The 18,420-nt window shown below is 34.3% G+C and overlaps 1 protein-coding gene across 1 annotated transcript in view; it reads left to right on the top strand.

The window, feature by feature from the left end:
* Positions 1 to 18,420, top strand: part of LOC148657467 (cadherin-7-like) — a 98,814-nt gene that overhangs the window by 53,896 nt on the left and 26,498 nt on the right. The window contains exons 4-6 of the mRNA XM_088643767.1: positions 1,906 to 2,025; positions 15,705 to 15,872; positions 17,774 to 17,961. Coding sequence (XP_088499893.1) covers positions 1,906 to 2,025; positions 15,705 to 15,872; positions 17,774 to 17,961 — 476 coding nt within the window. The remainder of the gene's footprint in view (positions 1 to 1,905; positions 2,026 to 15,704; positions 15,873 to 17,773; positions 17,962 to 18,420) is intronic.

Below are 18,420 nucleotides of genomic sequence, written 5' to 3'. Positions count from 1 at the left end.
ATTTCACATTGGCTTTTACCAATGATTGGCCACGTAATATTCCCCATCTATGAATTGGCTTCATCACTCTGTCCTCCTCCCCACCGTAAGCTGATATGTGGTCAGTGTACTGGCACACTATGGCTGCCGTCAAATCATCCAGGTGGATCCTGGATGGATCCTAGCACCTTTGTTAAAACTGGCTGTTTGTTCTCCACTACCTGCTGCAATACTCCTGTCCTGTGCCATCCTGAAAATACCTTAGAAAATCATATTTTCTATTTTTTAGAAGACAATAACAACAACTAGCATTAAGAAGCAACTAAAGAGACTAGTGTATCACAAATATAGACTTCAGTAATATTTGTATGTGTTAACAATTTTGAGGAGAATATCTTTCATATTGCATTTGTATTGGAATGTCTTGTATCAGTTACAATGCCACTTAGAGTACATGACAAAGCTGTCCAAATCACTACTCCTCAAAACTTTGAATCTGGCCTCTTTGCACACATTAACATTAAAATGTATTTGCTTTTAAATACAATATGTTTTTCAAGCAAGTTTGAATATTTTATAATTAAATTCTAAAATAAAATTGTTTATTGTCTAATAACTATACACAATTATTCACAATAACTATACACAATCTAATAACTATACACAATTAAAACATATTTTAATATTTAATATTTTGTATTATTGCATTCAATGAAATAGCACTAGTATGCATACAGTATGATTAGCACAAGAAAACACTAATGGGTTAATAAACATTTAATAATGTTTCAGAAAAACCACACACAGCTGCGGTACCTTAAGGATTCACTGTGCCACCAGGCAGTTTTACGGAGTAGTGCAGTCCTGCATCAAATTATTTAAAAAATGATAACACACTGCAGTCCATGACCCAACAGTGCCTACCACAGTATACCCCCTGACACCTTGTGTATTCTAGATGCTTCAGCTGTACCATTGTCTGTCTTGTTACCAAAACAAAATGAATTCCACAAATTTGTTTTTTACTGTTTGCAGCAGTTTGTTTACTATAGGAGAACAAATCTTAAATCTAAATTATATGTGCTCCTTTATTTTATTTCCACATACTGTAACATTTTCAAAAACTGATTGAACCTCCTCAAATCCCATATTATCTACCAGACCCGTCAGAAATTCCTGTGAATTGGCCAAACCTTTTAACACAACTTACCACCCATAACTGCATTTCAATACTTGAGGTCCTTCCTTCAGTATTTGAGGATGATGTGCCAGCAATATAGCTTTTGCTCTACACGTCCGAGAATTTAGCAGATTTCTTCATACCTAAATATTTTTTCATCCTTAAACAAATATCAATATCCTTTGACCTTTAAATCATGGCTATGAATTACTTTTTAAATCAAAAGTAATTTTTTGTTCATGTGCTGAATTTAGGAAAATGAAAGCACCCACATTTTCTTAATGCAGTATCCTCCTCTTAAAATAATTTGTTTTATATTCTCTGCCTGTGACTCATTGTGTGTTGGATAATAATTTCTATTTCTAGCAAAAAGTATTTATTATACTTAATTATGGTGATACGTAAAATATCTTTTAATACTCAAATCTTACCTTGAAGAACTGATGATTTATTTAAAAAGTTTATAAATGTCCCCTGAAACACAAAAATGCACGTTAACTGCTTAAAAATCACAGTTTTAACACATTAAACAAAAGAAGAAAATAATAAGGGCAAAATCTGAAATGTAATGCAACTGTAAAAGTATTTTTCCAGTGATGTACCCTCTTTCATAATTATAAGGAGAACGCCTAATACCCTGTTTCCTAAGGACAAGAAACAAATATCAGCATCCATGGTTGTGATTTAACTGTATGAATATTTTGGGCCTTGTCATTCCAATTATAATTTGCATCTTGTAATTACAGGAACTTCAGTTATTCAAGTGACAGCCACAGATGCTGATGATCCCACATATGGAAATAGTGCCAGAGTTGTCTACAGCATTCTACAGGGACAGCCATACTTCTCTGTGGAATCAAAGACAGGTAAACCATGGGTCATTGAACATCTCTTCAACTTGACTTTATTAACATTAGAGCTAAGGGAGCTGGTATGCAGAATTCCTCCAGTACACCAAAAGATGTTTTTTTGTTCCTTTTGTCATTTGCCTTTTATGTGCTGGATTCTGCATAAGTCAATGATGAAAATTTATAAAACACCTATAAAATATATTGAAGAACATGTGTAATAGAAAATAAAATAAGATTATCTATTACAGTGAAACTCTATGATGCATCAGAAGGTTATTTAGATTGAATGAGCGCTGATATCTGCACTTCTTTAGCAATCACAGCAGGAGGATGTTAAATTTGCAAAGCCCTACATTCAAAGGCGGCTTTGCATTTTTCTGATTGTGACAAAAACTTGCATCTGACATTAACTTATACAATTTTCTTTGAGATTGTTCAAATGCTTCATAATTGTGAGTGTTATTGAATTCAAAAGAGTGATAAACAATGGTATATTTATAATTTAACTGTCTTACCAAATATGGTTATTTTGCCTTACATTAAACATCTCTCTAATGTAGGTTTGCAGATTTGATTCGCTTTGCAGATTCACACAAAAAGAAACATTGGAAACAAATAGTAGTGGAATGTGAGTGCTTTGGCTATGAGTGGTCACATGTGGTCTGCCAAAAGGAGTATTTATTATTATATACTTTCTCTATAATCTCCTTGTAAGGTTCCAATATTCTCACACCACCATACACCATCTGCTCTCACAGTATGGCAAACCTATTATTCCAAAAAGTTCAATGAAGACATGAGTGTGTTTTTAAACCATCTCTGTACTTCTGTTTGGGTAAAAACCCTTACCAAGCAGTGTGTCCTAAAAATACAAGGGACCTGAATGTGGTTGTGTAGAAAAGGAAGGTTGTAAGGTTAGCAGAGAGCAACAACTCTGGATACAGTAAGTTGCATGGAGATATGAACTTCCTCAGCTTTCACCATTCAAAGTACACATTTAATAATATTATACACTATATGTAAATGTCATACACAGTTCAGTATAGATGTGGCCTATGTTATATCATTTGTGTGTAATGATATATGTAAATATTTATTACTTCTTTAGCCTTTTTGACATATCCCTATTTATTAGGAAGGTGTAACATGAAGTTTTTCAAACACAATTCTAGTCAAGCTGTACTGTATAAACTACTGTACCTTATCTTCTTAATACCGTTAAGCTCTTTTGATAATTCAGTAAGCAACAATGTTAGACATTGACAATATTCCTTTATTTATACCAATAAGTCAATAAAAAAACAAATTTACATTTAAAATGATGATCCGAAGAGAACACTTGTACAGCTGGGATAAATTATTTTGTAGAAAGTTCCAACCTCAGTGCCCCACCTGGGATTTGAAACTTTCTGCTTACAAGCTCAGGGGTCAGTGTTGATTATGAAACATTATTATTGTTGTAATGTCTGCATTGTGTATGTTTACTTTAATATACACAATGGTGGCTAACTGCTCAAAAAAAATTCACTTCTTTCTGAAAGCAGAGCCATAAAGATATACTTCTAAATATAACAAGGAATTGTGCAACAAAACAGTATGAAATAGGGCAACAAATCTGTATAAATCTACTTAGATACATTTTTGCAATATAGGTTTTGTAAGAATTTGGTGCTGAATTATTCTCTCCTTTCATTGAAATGTAAGAAAAATTCAATTTTACCATTCTTTGCACTGTTCATATCATCATTAGAATGGGACAGTTTGCTATATTTGCTGGCTGCTTTCAAAATTGTAGTATCATTTTTGCACTTCAAGAAAGAAGTCTTAAGGCCCTTTCACACTTGAAAGCTTCTTTAGATTGCTATTTTCACCCTGAGGCAAACCTCTCAAGATTACAGGGTTGGAAAATCTCAACCTGGGGTGAAAAAATATGAATGCTACAGGGTTTAGTTTACCCCAGATTGGGAATGTGTATGACAGCAGACACAACACAAAAGCAACAATTATCTTTTCTGTGCACCACATGTTCTGTTCATATTTCTAGCTGCCATCAGTATCTTTCCAAATGTCATCATAGATGCATTCTGAAGTAACCTAAAAAATTATGTCTTGTGTTGAGAAAACTGTGTTGCCAGATACTTGAGCCACTTTTACAGGGATAGACTGAATGCAATATAAGAAAGAGCCTTGCCGATATCACTACTGTACAATGACCTTTTACTTCCCTTTCTGTATTTGATTTGGGAGGAAAATAATAGTATTCATGAACTTTGTCTAAACCATGGGATTAACTTCATTTATTTTGTAGAGCAAGGTGAATGCAAACAGGCCCAAACCGGCAAACTCAGGCCCAGCCAGAGTAAATTTGACTCGGGATGGGAGAAACTAGTGTAAACTAAATTGCTCATTTCTTAGATGCTACAATTTTCATGCATTACAGATTCAAATGTGTAATATTATACTTTCATGGCAACAACTGTAATTAAGGGCACTTGTTAATATTAAACCCCAGCCCCCCAAAGGTCATTTTCGCCTGTTCGGAATGTATCTGTCATTAACATTTTGAATTCTCTTGGAAAGTATATACAGTACAGGCCTGGTTCAGGGATTGAATTCAAGGTAACCTCTTGGGCATCAAGTCTGAAACACTGGATTTCTTAAAAACAAAAAAAATTCAATTTCTTTCTTCAAATGTCATTTCTCAAGTAACACATGTAGGGACACAATTTTTACCATACCTTATTGCAGTCAGTCCTGTATCATTAATATATTAGCTCTATAATGTCTGTGATTGGATATGTCAATGGTTACAGAAAAATAATGGAGAAACTTTGTATTATAAAATTTGTTAAAATTTGTTAAAAGCTTAACGTTTCATCTGGAATCATAACATAGTGTGCACAGAAGTATACATCAAAATTTTAAAGGCAAAATCCAAATCACAATGTGCAGTTCCAACAGTCATTCAAGCTGGGGTAGGACCTAAGAACAGGAAATTGTTAAATGGTGCCAATCCATAAATTTGGAGACAAAACATAACCAACTAATTACAGACCAATAAGTCTGATGTCTATTGCATGTAAGGCAGTGGCAACATTGATAATACCTATACTAGAAAATCACATTTATAGGAATAAAATCCTTGGGGATAGTCCACAAAGTTCATTTAACAGGCTACAAAAGAAATGGACACACAGAACATACAATATGGAGGCTTTTTAAAAGGTGAACTAAAGTTCGTCATTAAGATTAAGACTCAAGTTACGAGCACTAGGCATTTCACTACATGGTAAATCTTAGTGTTTTGATTGAGAATTTGTTAATACTGTAGATCAAAGATTACACATAAGAGGTGAATGCTCCCTTTTGAGTAATTAGTGTAGTGCCACAGGTATTTGTACACTACATTTTCTTATTCATAGCAATAATTTGTATTCTGGTATAGTAAACAAATCGAGATCGTAGTTATAAGCAAAGTAAGATGATTAACAAATAATTAAGAACTTTAGAACTTTATACAAGTTAAGAGGCCTACGTCCTGACCACTCAGAAAAACACCAGACTGCTACCAAGTATTCAAACTCTTATATAATACCTTCAAAGTCCATCAAAGTGATAAAGCTGTCTTGCTGTATAAATATTGATACTGAACTACAACATTAATTGGAAACCTATCTCCCTAAACCTAAAAATGCATACAATAACCAAGAGAGGCTGTTTTTAACCAAGGCAGACTTTAAACATGAAATCTGAGTTTCCTAAAAACAACAGAATAGCAGGCTCTCTTAACAAGATTCCACTACTTAACTCATATCTGGTCTTTCTAGATGCTCTGGACAAGGAGCTCTCACCTTCTGTCTCCTGTCCACCTCTGTATATTTCCCATTTCTTTTTGTATGTCTGTTTTATGCTGGACCGATGATTCCTGGACACTTAATCATTTACTCAGGACTTAATTAAGGTAAACCAAGGTAAATGTTACGAATGCTTTGATAACTGAATCTCAAACCCCCATATCTCAGCAGTCAGTATCTAGATTAGGGTTAATAAAGTGATGTTATTATTATTATTATTATTATTATTATTATTATTATTATTATTATTATTATTATTATTATTATTATTATTATTATTATTATTATCAATACAATTCAAAATGGGAAATGCTGAGATTGAAGAGGCTACTTATTAAAAACACTTAAAAATGTATTCCATGTTGAAAAGAGAAGAAAAGAAACACAAAGTTTCAGCTGTGGAGCCTTCTTTGGGTGTCACACCCAAAGAAGGCTCCACAGCCAAAATATTTTGCTTCTTTTCTTCTCTTTTCAGCATGGAATAAACCTTTACTTGTTTCTTTGCAGCCTACTGTATATGTGTTGACTCAGCTACCAACCTGTACTACTTAAAAAATTTGATTACATTGGCACATCATTTACATCTTTTGTATGCTTTTATATGCATTCTTATATACAATTATAATATACAAATATACAATTAGAAAGGTAAATAACATGTTGAATCTACAGTTGAATCAAGAAACATAGTGTTAACAATTGTATGATACACTAGCAAGACATCATTTTTAATATAGTTTTCAAGTTTGTTCAAGGTATTGCTGGAATTAGTTCAGAGAAGAGCAACTAGATACAGTCTGGGGACGTCCAACACCAAATCCTGATGAAGGCTTCAAATTTTGACAGGTTAGACAGCTTCTAATAAAAAATAGAGTAGACAGAGTTTGCAGTCTGCAGGTTGCAGATGATGTGACACTTCTTTGTTAAAAGTCAAACTTTTTTATTATTTTCATATTACATTCTAACATTCATTTCATACACATCCATGATACAGTAATTAATGTAAATGAGAACATCATTTAGCACATTTTCATGTAGGAACACCTGCAATGAAAGCAGCTTGTGCTATTTCATATGGAAAAAAGTTCATGTATCTGTCCACGAAAGAAGCCGCTGGTGGCCAGTAAGATTTGAAGCAAACTGAAACCTGTCCTGGGAGTATAGAGCACAAGACAGAACCACACTCTGAATGGGTACACAAAGGTTATGTGCATACAAGTAGACAGGGAAAATATAGAAACGCCAATTCACTCAACCAGCATGTGTTTGGAAAGTCCTGAAAACTCACACAAACATGGGAAGAAGTGTTGCTGAGAGCATTGCCAACATTTCCATTCCCCAGAAAACAAAATGCATATTTATAAATCATGCAGAATTTCACCACAAAGCTCAGTATTTTACATACATTAGTTTTAAATATAAAAATAATTAAGCATATTATTGCATCAATAATAACGTTTTTTTCTTTTAGTGTTTGGTGGCAGTACTTCCAATTTTCTTTGTAATAATTCATCTCTATTTACTAACAATACAATAGCACATAAGTGTAAATCACAGAAAATATGAATCACTCTAGTAAGAAAAGAAACTGAACATGAGTGAATAATAAGCATATTACAGTTTTGTTTCTTTTTTTATGAGTAGCAGTATATTTTAATTGATACAGTCATAGCTAGAAAAGTACAGTACATGTGTAAAGTTTTCTCAGGTTTATGTGACTTTCTTCCAGGTACTCCGGGTTCGTACAATACTGAACTATCCCAGGTGTGAGTGTGAGTGCATTTGTTTCTGTGTGTGCCTTGCAATGTACTGGCATGCCATCCGGGATGCATCACCCACATGTCCATTGCTTGCCAAGATAGGCTCCAGCTCCCCTGCGTCCCTATATTGGATAAAGCAGTTGGACCAGGGCTGGATAGAAAGTGAACCCATCCTTCCTTTAAGCAACTTGTTGAACAATGCTCTGAATTGTACAAACAACTGTTTTAAATAACAGTATGTTATGCAGTACTTGTCTGGTTTGTTAGGATACTGTATGTTTCACTGTAGAAGCACTGCTAATACACTTAGCAAAACAACACAGAATAAGACATAAAATTTCATTTCTTGCTCCAAGGCCTACAGAAGAGAAAATAAATGATATGTTCCCGTGTTTGTCTCTGTGAATGGTATCACTCCCTTCTCATTCTTTTCTGGGGATTCCTTATGATGACACACATCCGGAAAATAGGTTTAGCAGTGGATTACTGATTCATGCACCACAAAACAGATAAGTACAAAAAATCAACATAGGCATACTGAATATGTTTTTGACAGCTTTTCAATAAAAATCAACTGTTTAGCAGCAAGCGATGTACTTAAAAATCTCTTTTAAGCTAAGAAAGAGACAATGGAAAACAATAATATAAAGCAATTTTGGTTTTCTTCTTTAGACCACTTTTATCTTAACCTTTCCTGTTAGTACTTCTAATTAAATTCTGCCTTGACGTTTCATCAAAATCAATTGCTTAATCGTAGATTCAGCTCAGTATTTACTATTTGTACCTATTTTTTTTTTGTGGCATATAAGGAATAAATTAAGATATTATTTATTAAGATATTATTGTGTTCTTACACATATTTAATATATATTCAACATGTTGAAAAATACAAAAGACATTAGTGCTCATTATTTTAAGCTCTAAGAGGCTTGGGTTATGGATCAATGTTCTGCCTTCTGATTTCTTGCATTGTTCTTTTTTTTAACTTATTAACCCATAAAACTGCCTGTGTTTTGAATGGCTGCCATCAATAAATGACCAAATAAGGACTCTTCTATAGATGTTATGTAAGATAACATTTAATTTACCAAAATAGGTTAGCAGGCTTCGGAAGACTATTTGTCACTTACAGCTTGCTAATACAACTTGTCGCTGTTCTGCAAGAATTTCTTTTTGGAGCTCTAAATAATAAAAATGCAGATAAATCTAAAAGAATTAATTACATTTAACATAGATATTTAAGAAAAACATGGTTTCAATTGGACAAACCTGATATTTATTAAGAGGGGAGACATGAAATTACTCATTTATCTTTGCCTCACAGAAATATTTAATTAATTAGATGAAAAAAGTTCCAAAGACTGAATAAAAGGGATAGATGCCATGCCAACCAAAACTGGGGGCCAAGTTCAAATGGGGTACTGTAATGGTCACATCTTTGCATTGTAAAGCTACTCAAGCAACAGACGCAAAGCTTCCAGTCTTAACCACTGTAATAACAATTCCATCTAAATTCCTACATGCTGATGCCCTTTAGAATGCTCCAATTGAGAACTGCATTTTCTAATTCATTTAGTTTTAGTGCAGCAATGTGTCAAGAGGCAATTCACATACAGAAATGGAGTGACAGTATCGTGGGAAAGCTGTTATTTGACTGTGTATGGGATGGATTCTGATGAACTAATAAAGCAAGATTACCCTGGCCAAAAATTGTCTTGCATGTTAACCCCAAAGTTGTGAAATTATTGTCATTTATTTTCCCCAAGCAGGAAAAAGAATAGAATACTTCTACCAGCTAATATGGTTGATATGACAGGTTCATGTTTGTGTTCATTTTGGAGAGATTACAAGCAAGTATGTTTAGCATTTTTATTAGGTTCCTTCTCTGGTCCATCTGAAATAAATTACTTCAATAATGTATTGACTGAGTATTTTAGAAGGACCTGACAGCATACATAGCAATCAAAGGAGTTTAAAAGGATACAAATCAAGAATCAGCTACGGGCTGAATAATAATAATAATAATAATAAAAAAAAAACGTTTTGCAGGGTGGAATAAAGCATACTGCCTGTGTTTCAGATTGAACTGATGCACAATATGGGACATAATCAAATTAAAGTTGCTTCCTAATTTAATAAATTATTTAAAGATGCATTACAATATATTATAAAATCATATTATTATGATATCTAAAGTGACACAAATACATTTAAAAATAATATATTGGAGTACTGTGCATTACATTCCATTGTTGCTTATTGTCTTCTGCCTTTTCACATTCCCATGTGACTCAGCCTTTGTTTAGAGTGTTGATTAGAGTGTTGTTAAGAGTCTGAGTAACCAATCAGTCCAGTGTAAACAAATTCTTTAAACAGTGCTTAAAGTGGAATTTCTATAGAATTATGCGCATTTACATGGATTCACTAATGTTTCCACCACACGATGTGAGACATTTTCTTGTTTTGTGCTTTCTTTGAATGTTTTGTGCCCTTTATAAGCTACAAGAAGCACAGAAACTTAACTGAGCTCCTCAGAACCATAGGTTAGTGAGAAACTGACTCTGCAAAACAGTAGCGGTATCATAAATGCACTGTAGCTCAGAAATAATTGTTATAAATGGTTCTCAGACAATTTGCTACTGCAGGTTAAGTTATAAAAATCAATCTTGAATGAATGTTTATGCTTATTAACCTCTGTATTTCAACTAAGCTTCAACCCAGGGTTCTTTATTTGTTCAAATACTGTAAGACTTAAAGATAATACTAGAATAAAATCTACAATTAAGAGAAAATAAAATCACAGCTTGACAGAGCATTAATTTGTACCACTCTGTATTTAGATGCCTGGGCTGATTAATGTAAAGAACAGATTAAAATTGTAGAAGTAAAGGAAATTAGACCTCACTTGCAAAACATAGTAAATATACAGTATATCATTCATCAACTGCTTCCTCCAATTCAGGCTTGTGGGGGAGCTGGAGCCTATCCTGGCAAGCAACTGGCACAAGGAGAGTGTACTCTGGCCAGGACTCCAGTCCATCGGAGGGCAGACACACAAATACACCATGGACATGCATACACTCACAACTAGGTCCAGTTCTTTTCAGAAGCCAATTGACCTACCAGTGTGTTTTTGTGCTGTGGGAGGAAACTGGAGCACCCAACAAAAACCCAGGCACACACAGAAAGGACATATAAAACTCCATGTACATACTGTAGCATCCCAGGAATTGAACCCAAGCCCTAAGTGATGCTTACCATGGAGATGCTAACCACTGCACCACTATGTCTCCCATATTGTATATACAGTATACTGTACAGTATGTAAAACACATACAGTATGTACACATGCACGTGCTAACATGTATTCAAAATAGTACCCTGACTTATATGTCAGAGGACCTCAAAAAGTATTTTGTAACAGATTATTATTGATCAAGCAATTTCATTAATATTTTATTTTTATAACATTTTGCTTCAAAAAGAAACAAAAAAATAGGTCTATTCATGCTGGGGGAAACAGCTCCATAATTTCACATTTTAAGTACAAACAGTTATGCATCACATGACAATACTGGTTTTACTTAATGTTAAAGAAAATTTCCTCCTTGCTGTTTGGTCACAAATTTATCACCTGCGTTCAGGCATCTCTCCCAAACCACCTCTTCTAGGCTAGTGTCCCAGATCACTTCCACTATGTGTGCTTCTTCCTCATTGTCTCTATTCTTTTCAGAACTAATGACCTGTCTTTTTTTCTCCCCTTTCCATAGCTATCAAATGGATGGCACTCCACCAGTTCTCCACTTAACTCTCTCATCCCTCGCTTCTTGACCCCCACCAGTTTGGCATTCACCCACAACACACTATTGAAACTGCTCTTCTCTTAGTTACCAGTGCCATTCAATCAGCTCATCCTTCTTCCCTATCATCAGTCTTAATCCTCCTTGACCGTTCTGCTGCCTTTGACACTGTGGATCTCACTATCTTTGTGTGAACACTTGCTGACCTGGAAACCCCTGCCACCATTTACACTTTTTTTCATCCTATCTTGGAAAATCATATTTACTGGGTCTCAGTTTCCTCCCCTGCCCTCACACACTTTCCAGTGGTGTCTTCCAAGGCTCTGTGCTGGATTTTTTCTCTCTTTACTCCTGCTCCTTAAGAAGTGTGATCACTGGCTTTTCATTTAAACCTCTTTTAAAAAGAGCAGATGATGCTCTTCTCTTTTTGAGTCTCTGAGACAATGTTTTCTTCTATATTAATGCTTCTGTCCACTCATCGAGTGCACCTTCCTGGATGTGCTCACATCTCAGACTGACACTTTCTAAACTTGGCGTCCTTTTCTTCCATTTATCGTTTTTCCCCTTCTCCATTCCTCTTGACTCCATTATGTCTTCCGATTCCTCTTCCTAGTCATTCAGTGACATTCTTGTCTCCTCTTTCTCCTCTATTCCTAAACATTCCTCTTCTGGTGCACTTCTGGTATTCTTCTCAGGATCTGCCCCTTCTGAGTAATACAGCTTTGAACTGCTCCTAGTCAGTGATATCTTAACACTTAACTGGCGTATTCTCTACATCTTTTCACTTGCGAGACATACATGAGGTATGTCCCCACTTAATTAACCAACTTTTGACATCTCCTCAAGACAACACCTATGACTACTCTCACATAGTTGTAAAAGTTTACTACCAACTGACATCACACAATACAATCTACAATCTGCTCAATGACATTTCCTCTTTATTGTAATAACCTAATAATAATCATAAATATATATATATTTATTTTAAGTATAATAATTATTTTTCTGTAGAAAAAGTATTGACTCCAATTGTATTTTGCCACATTTTGTGTGTTACAACTGATAAACACAATAGACTTACAATTTTTTTCCCTTTTCATTCAGACAACATCCTCTACTATATCAATATGTTTAAAACTCTGGAGCTAAAAAATAGTTAAAAATAAAACCCTGAAAAATCATAATTGAAAAAGTATTCACCCCCTTAAAATTAACGCTGCTTAATGAGCTCATTTGCCATTTGCCTTCAGAATTTGTTGATTGCAGTCTACCTGGGTGCAAGTTAATCAATCAGATTGAACACTTTGTGAAGTTAAATACACTTGTCTGTGTGAGCTCCCAGCACTGGACATTGCATACAAAGCAAAGACAAAGACAAAATAGTTTCCACAACAACTAATAGAGCTGTGGACAGACACAAGTCAGGCGAGGGATATAAAAAGATTTCAAAGGCATAAGTATTCCACAGACTACTGTTAAATTAACTATCAGGAAGTGAAGGATACATAAAACTACTCAGAATCCTCAGCAACCAGTTTGTCCTCCAACATTTAGCAGCCTGGCAAGAAGCACATCGGTCAGAGAAGCAAGCAAGAGCCCCAAAACAACCCTCAAAGACCTTCAATGTCACAAAATTGAGATTGGAGAAATTGTGAGTGAGTCAACAACAGCTCACAAACTCCATAAACCTGGGGTGTAAGGTAGAGTGCTGAGGAGGAAGCCATATTTGAAAAAAAAAGCTCTCATGAAGTCCTGTTCTGAATATCCAAAAACTCATGTGGGAGCCTCTGAACTGATGTGGAAAAAAATGTGGTCTGTTGAAACACAAATTGAGTTATTTGGCCTATGTCTGACAAAAGAAGAGCGCTACTTAACACTTAAAAAACACTATTCCCATACTGAGGCATGGCGGTGGCAGCATAATGTTGTGGGGTTGCATTTCATCAGTAGGGAGTGGTATGTTTGTTAAAATAGAGGGCAGAATGGATGGAGCAAAACCTGGAGCAGTCTGCAATAGATTTAAAACTGGGACGGAAATTCATATTTCAAAAGGACAAAGACCATGAACACAAAGCCAACGCAACCCTAGAGAGGCTTAAAAAGAAGAAGGTGGAAGTCCTTGAGGGGCCCAGTCAAATACTTACTTTAAATACCATAGAAAATTTGTAACAGGAACTGAAGGTTGCTGTACACCACTGCTCCCCCTGTAATCTGCAACAGCTGGAGCAATTTTGCAATGAAGAGTAGGCAAAAATTTAATCTGCAACATGTGAAAAGCTGGTAACAACATACTGTACCACAAAAGCCTTGAGGCTGTAATTGCTGCAATAGGGGAGCAACTAAATATAAAATGTTTAAGGTTTTTCAGTTTTCTATTTTTCACAAAAAAAATTACAATGAAAATGAGTATGGCCCATCAAAATGTTAAGCATGTTTTGTTAATCCTGCTCAAATGTGTTGCAATTTAATGTTTTAACACATCACAATGTGGTGGAGGTCTAAGGGAGGGTCAGTGCTTTCAATGCCCTCTGTACTCTGCATGTTGTTTACAGATCAATAGACATTGTCTTCACTGTGCTTTGAGAAGCACAATTATTAGACTCACTATCATGTAGCATATGAATTGTTTTAAATCCTTAAAACAAAACAAACAGAAGGACAAGAATTATATACAGTATATTGATCTCCTATTTAGAAGATTATGCCCTCAATGTGATCACTTTTTATAAATTATGCGATTCATTTTTTTCTTTTTTACAGCTGTAGCTGAAGTCATATTATTTTAGGATATAAAAGCACTGAACATAAAAATGTGGAGAGAAGTATATACATGCTGTAGACAAGCGTTTTCAACTAGAATGACCTTCACTGACCATTGCCGTGAAATCTTTTCTGATGGCAGCCTGTAACAATGGCTCACACAGGTGCAAGCCAACTCAATGCTTCTGTGAACAGCCACTTTAATTGGCATTCTGCTCACAAAAAATCAAGAAGGCTGTCCTAAATGTACATGATGAGAAGTATTTTTTTTCAACATTTCTGTTTCACTGGCTTTAACTGATGTGTGGTTCTAGGTTGTATGATAGTATTTTAAGTTCAAATCATTATATTTCTTAAAATAAACAAAAGTAAAAGATACAATTACACAAGAACACAAAATAAACCAAAGATAAGACCAAATTCTGTAAATGTTTAAGACATTAGCAATAAATGAATAGATTCAAATATATTAGCTCCAGCCCAACAAATGGAATTTCATCTTGTGACCCACATACTGTAAAACAAATACAGTAAACAAGCAGCACAGCACTTTCAAAAAGGCCAGGGGTTATTTCACAACACCTCCTCATGTTACATGATACTTACTATGTTTTAAATCTAAAAGTGTCAGCAACTCATTCTCTGATCCTTACAAAATACTGGCAGCCTGTACTCTAACGAGCAATAAATCAGTACCACAACATTCTAGCGAAGGAAAATGAAAACAACAAAAGTTATTTTATGGACAGAAAACTATAATGAATCCAGGACAACCTCAAGTTTAAAAAGAACTATCAGCGGGACATCCTCTAAAATACTTAGGTGACTTCATCAGCATCTTCATAAGTGTCCAGTGGTGCAGAATTTACCAATAAAGCAAAATCTGACTTTTTATTATGTAATTTAAATGTTAGTAATGTATAATAGTTTTTGGATTGTATTCATGGGACATGTGTTAATATTTTTTTCAATACTATAGACATAGTTGTATTTTCAGTTAATTTACCAATTGAACAAGTACATCAAGTACATCTATAGCGTTTACTGATTAGGATACTCTTTGTAATTTTTATTTTTAAAAAAATCAGTTCATGAAATTTATTTCCTTTAATTTTTCCCCCTGGCCAACAACCTTAACAGTCTTTGTTTTTAACACATACCATCACTGTAATTGCTGCATTGTATTCAGAGAAGTGTATGTGTATGTTATAAACAGTCAATATATAATATTACAGGTACTTTTATTTAATTAAAAACAATTGCTGATCGATAAACTATATAGGGTCAGGAAGTTGAATACAATGCATTAAAGGTGGACACATACAGTATAATGGAATTACAGGAATCATCTCAAATAAGTGCTTTTACTGATTAATGGATCCTTGATTATTATTGGTTGAATTAAAAGGGATATCAGGATGTAGAATAAAGGGAATATATTATTTAATATATAAAACCTTTTAAGCATCATTTGTTTATAAAATGTGTTTAAATTTTCACTTTTTGTTTTTTTACAGGAATTATTAGGACTGCTCTTCCCAGTATGGACAGGGAGCTGAAGGATCAGTATCTTTTGGTAATTCAAGCCAAGGACATGGTAGGACAAATGGGAGGATTATCTGGAACAACCTCTGTCACTGTCACTCTCACAGATGTTAATGACAATCCACCACGCTTCTCACATAGTAAGGATACTGAATTTTACCATTGCCCCTTTACTGATGCGCGTTAAAATTCTACATCAATACATTTTATTTTGTTTATGTGTTCTATGTTTCATTAAGGGAAGTTTAATTCTAAGATGTTTTTGAATCCCAGAAAAGAGGCTGTGTTCTTTACATTGTCCTCTTTTGCTCAAACTGTTTAAGTGATGTACATGTAGCTCTTTTATAATCTTAAAAAGTTAAAAATCTATAGCACTCAGTTCAAGTTAGCGTATACTGTATGTAGTGCAGGAATGTATTCTTATGGCTGATGTGAATCCAGTATTCCTATTAGATACTGGATACATGCCATTACATGCAACCTCTGTAGCAATGTTTGGTGATGTCAAATAAACTGCAGACAGAAAGACTCTGAATTTAATTGTCCTTGTTAAAGTGAGTGTAGTTTGATTTTTTAAAAAAACTTATGAGGATGCATATAATAAAACTTCTGTAATAATACTACATTAACCTTTGTTTGCAGAATGATGCCTTTATCCTTTTAGACATCATGTTTTCATGGGTATCAAGGGATATTAAAAAGGAGATTATGAAATTTAAGTTTTGATTTTGTTTCCAGGTGACCATAATATTTTTATGTTACAATTCATCACAGTATGGACTATAGAACGTATGGCAAAAAAATTTAAATGAGGTATATGATGCTGTGAGTGCAGCTTTAAACACTGAAAAACAGATCTGTGCTGATGCATAACAGTGTCGTATCTTGAAGCAAAAGTAAAAAGTTAAAATAAACTACTGGGTTAATCTAGGTAATACTGCTGAGTAGGGGGCTCTTTTAAACTGTAATAGCAAGGTCATTGGACAGAATCAATATTTTATTATCACCCACCATGTACACTAGTGATTGCTAACTCAGTTTGCTACTTTCCATTTGAGATCCCAGCAGGCTCAGGATCAAGGGATTGAAAAAAGGGAAGCAATTTTGCCATTTAAGGTGCAGCCATTCCACGGTGTATTAAAAAGCCATCAAAAAAGATTATGCGCTGGCAAACAATGTTAAGTAAATTAGCATTTTGAAACAAAATGGCTAATCAAAACACTGCATAATATCAGGCTGCTGAAGTGGAGAAAAAAAGCTTTAATAAATGTCTGCAGTTGTGTTTGTGGATTGTGATTATGACTTTCTGAGTGGGGAAAAAGCATGTAATTAGGTTTTATAGGTAAGGAAGAAGACTCATCAGACAATTTGTTGAATCAAGGAGAAAAATATGCCTTATCAAAATATTCACTTTGGTTCTTGTTTAAAGGATTTATTTCTTTATGAAGCTTATCTAATTTTAACTGTACATCTGAAAAATCCTGATTCTTTGGAATTAGCTCTATGTTATCAGTTATAGGTATTCTGTATAGTACTGGATCTGCTCTATCACCTGGCAATTGTTCTCCCAACGGTATCTATTGTACTCTTTCTTTTGTAATCCCCATTATTAAAAAAAAACATTAAGGACTATGAGAAGGAGAAATAAATTGTACAGTAATTGGAAATTTCAAGGCCAAACATAATTCCTCCAACGATACTGAAGTATTTTATGACTTTTTTAAAACTTCAATTTCATAGTAAATTGTATATACTGTGTACGCACAATTATCTTGTGAAATGGATCTAATTAAGAATAGGCATTGAAAAAGCTTTTCTAATAATGGTGCTCATTTATTTCAGAAACATTATTTTCAATGGCAGAAGTGCCCAGCTTGTTTAAACCTGTTTGCTGTGACATCTAAACAGACATTTGAAGAAAGCCACTTGGAGACAAAATCAGTTCAATCAGCAAAGTAAAAACTAAACAGCCTAGCTGTTTAGAAAACGGTTGATAAGAGCAAGAAAATTGCCTCATCAATAACCATGTTGGGTTTTGCAGAAATCTATCGATATAAGGTGCCTGAGTCTTTGCCTGTAGCATCCATGGTAGCAAAGATAAAAGCTGCTGATGCTGATGTGGGACCAAATGCTGAAATGGAATACAGGATTATAGATGGGGATGGCCTTGGGACGTTCAAAGTTTCTGCCAACAAAGAAACTCAGGAGGGAGTCATAACTCTTCAAAAGGTAGTGTACCCTAAAGATGTATGAATTCAGAGCATTTTGTAAACTGTTTTTTTTTCTTTTCATAAAATAACTGTTAACGTAAATCATTTTCATTTCTTAATTTCAAAATAAGTTCATGAATAAGTTTGATTTCTGTTTATTTAACAGTTACCCCTTTCAAATTATCTAGACAACAGTTGTCCTTTACCATAGTTTTAAAGAATGTCTTATAGTCTTTTTGTTTGTTACCGATGTTCATATTAATTTTATGTAATTTTTCAGAATGGTCACTAAACATAAGAAATTCACTACAGGAGGGGGATATGTCAGTGAAATTGAAAAATTCTATAACAAATTCTGTACAAGGGTGTTGGGAAAACAACACTTAAAAACAAACCTGGTAGTTTGAGAATATTTTTCTTGAAATGTTAATACTGAACATAAATATCAAAATTGCACTTCTTTGAAGTTGTATCCATT

The sequence above is a fragment of the Lepisosteus platostomus genome, chromosome 8 (genome assembly GCF_059453375.1).
Source record: "Lepisosteus platostomus isolate fLepPlt1 chromosome 8, fLepPlt1.hap1, whole genome shotgun sequence".
Classification (NCBI taxonomy): Eukaryota; Metazoa; Chordata; class Actinopteri; order Semionotiformes; family Lepisosteidae; genus Lepisosteus; species Lepisosteus platostomus.
This window is presented reverse-complemented; position numbering and strand designations above follow the sequence as displayed.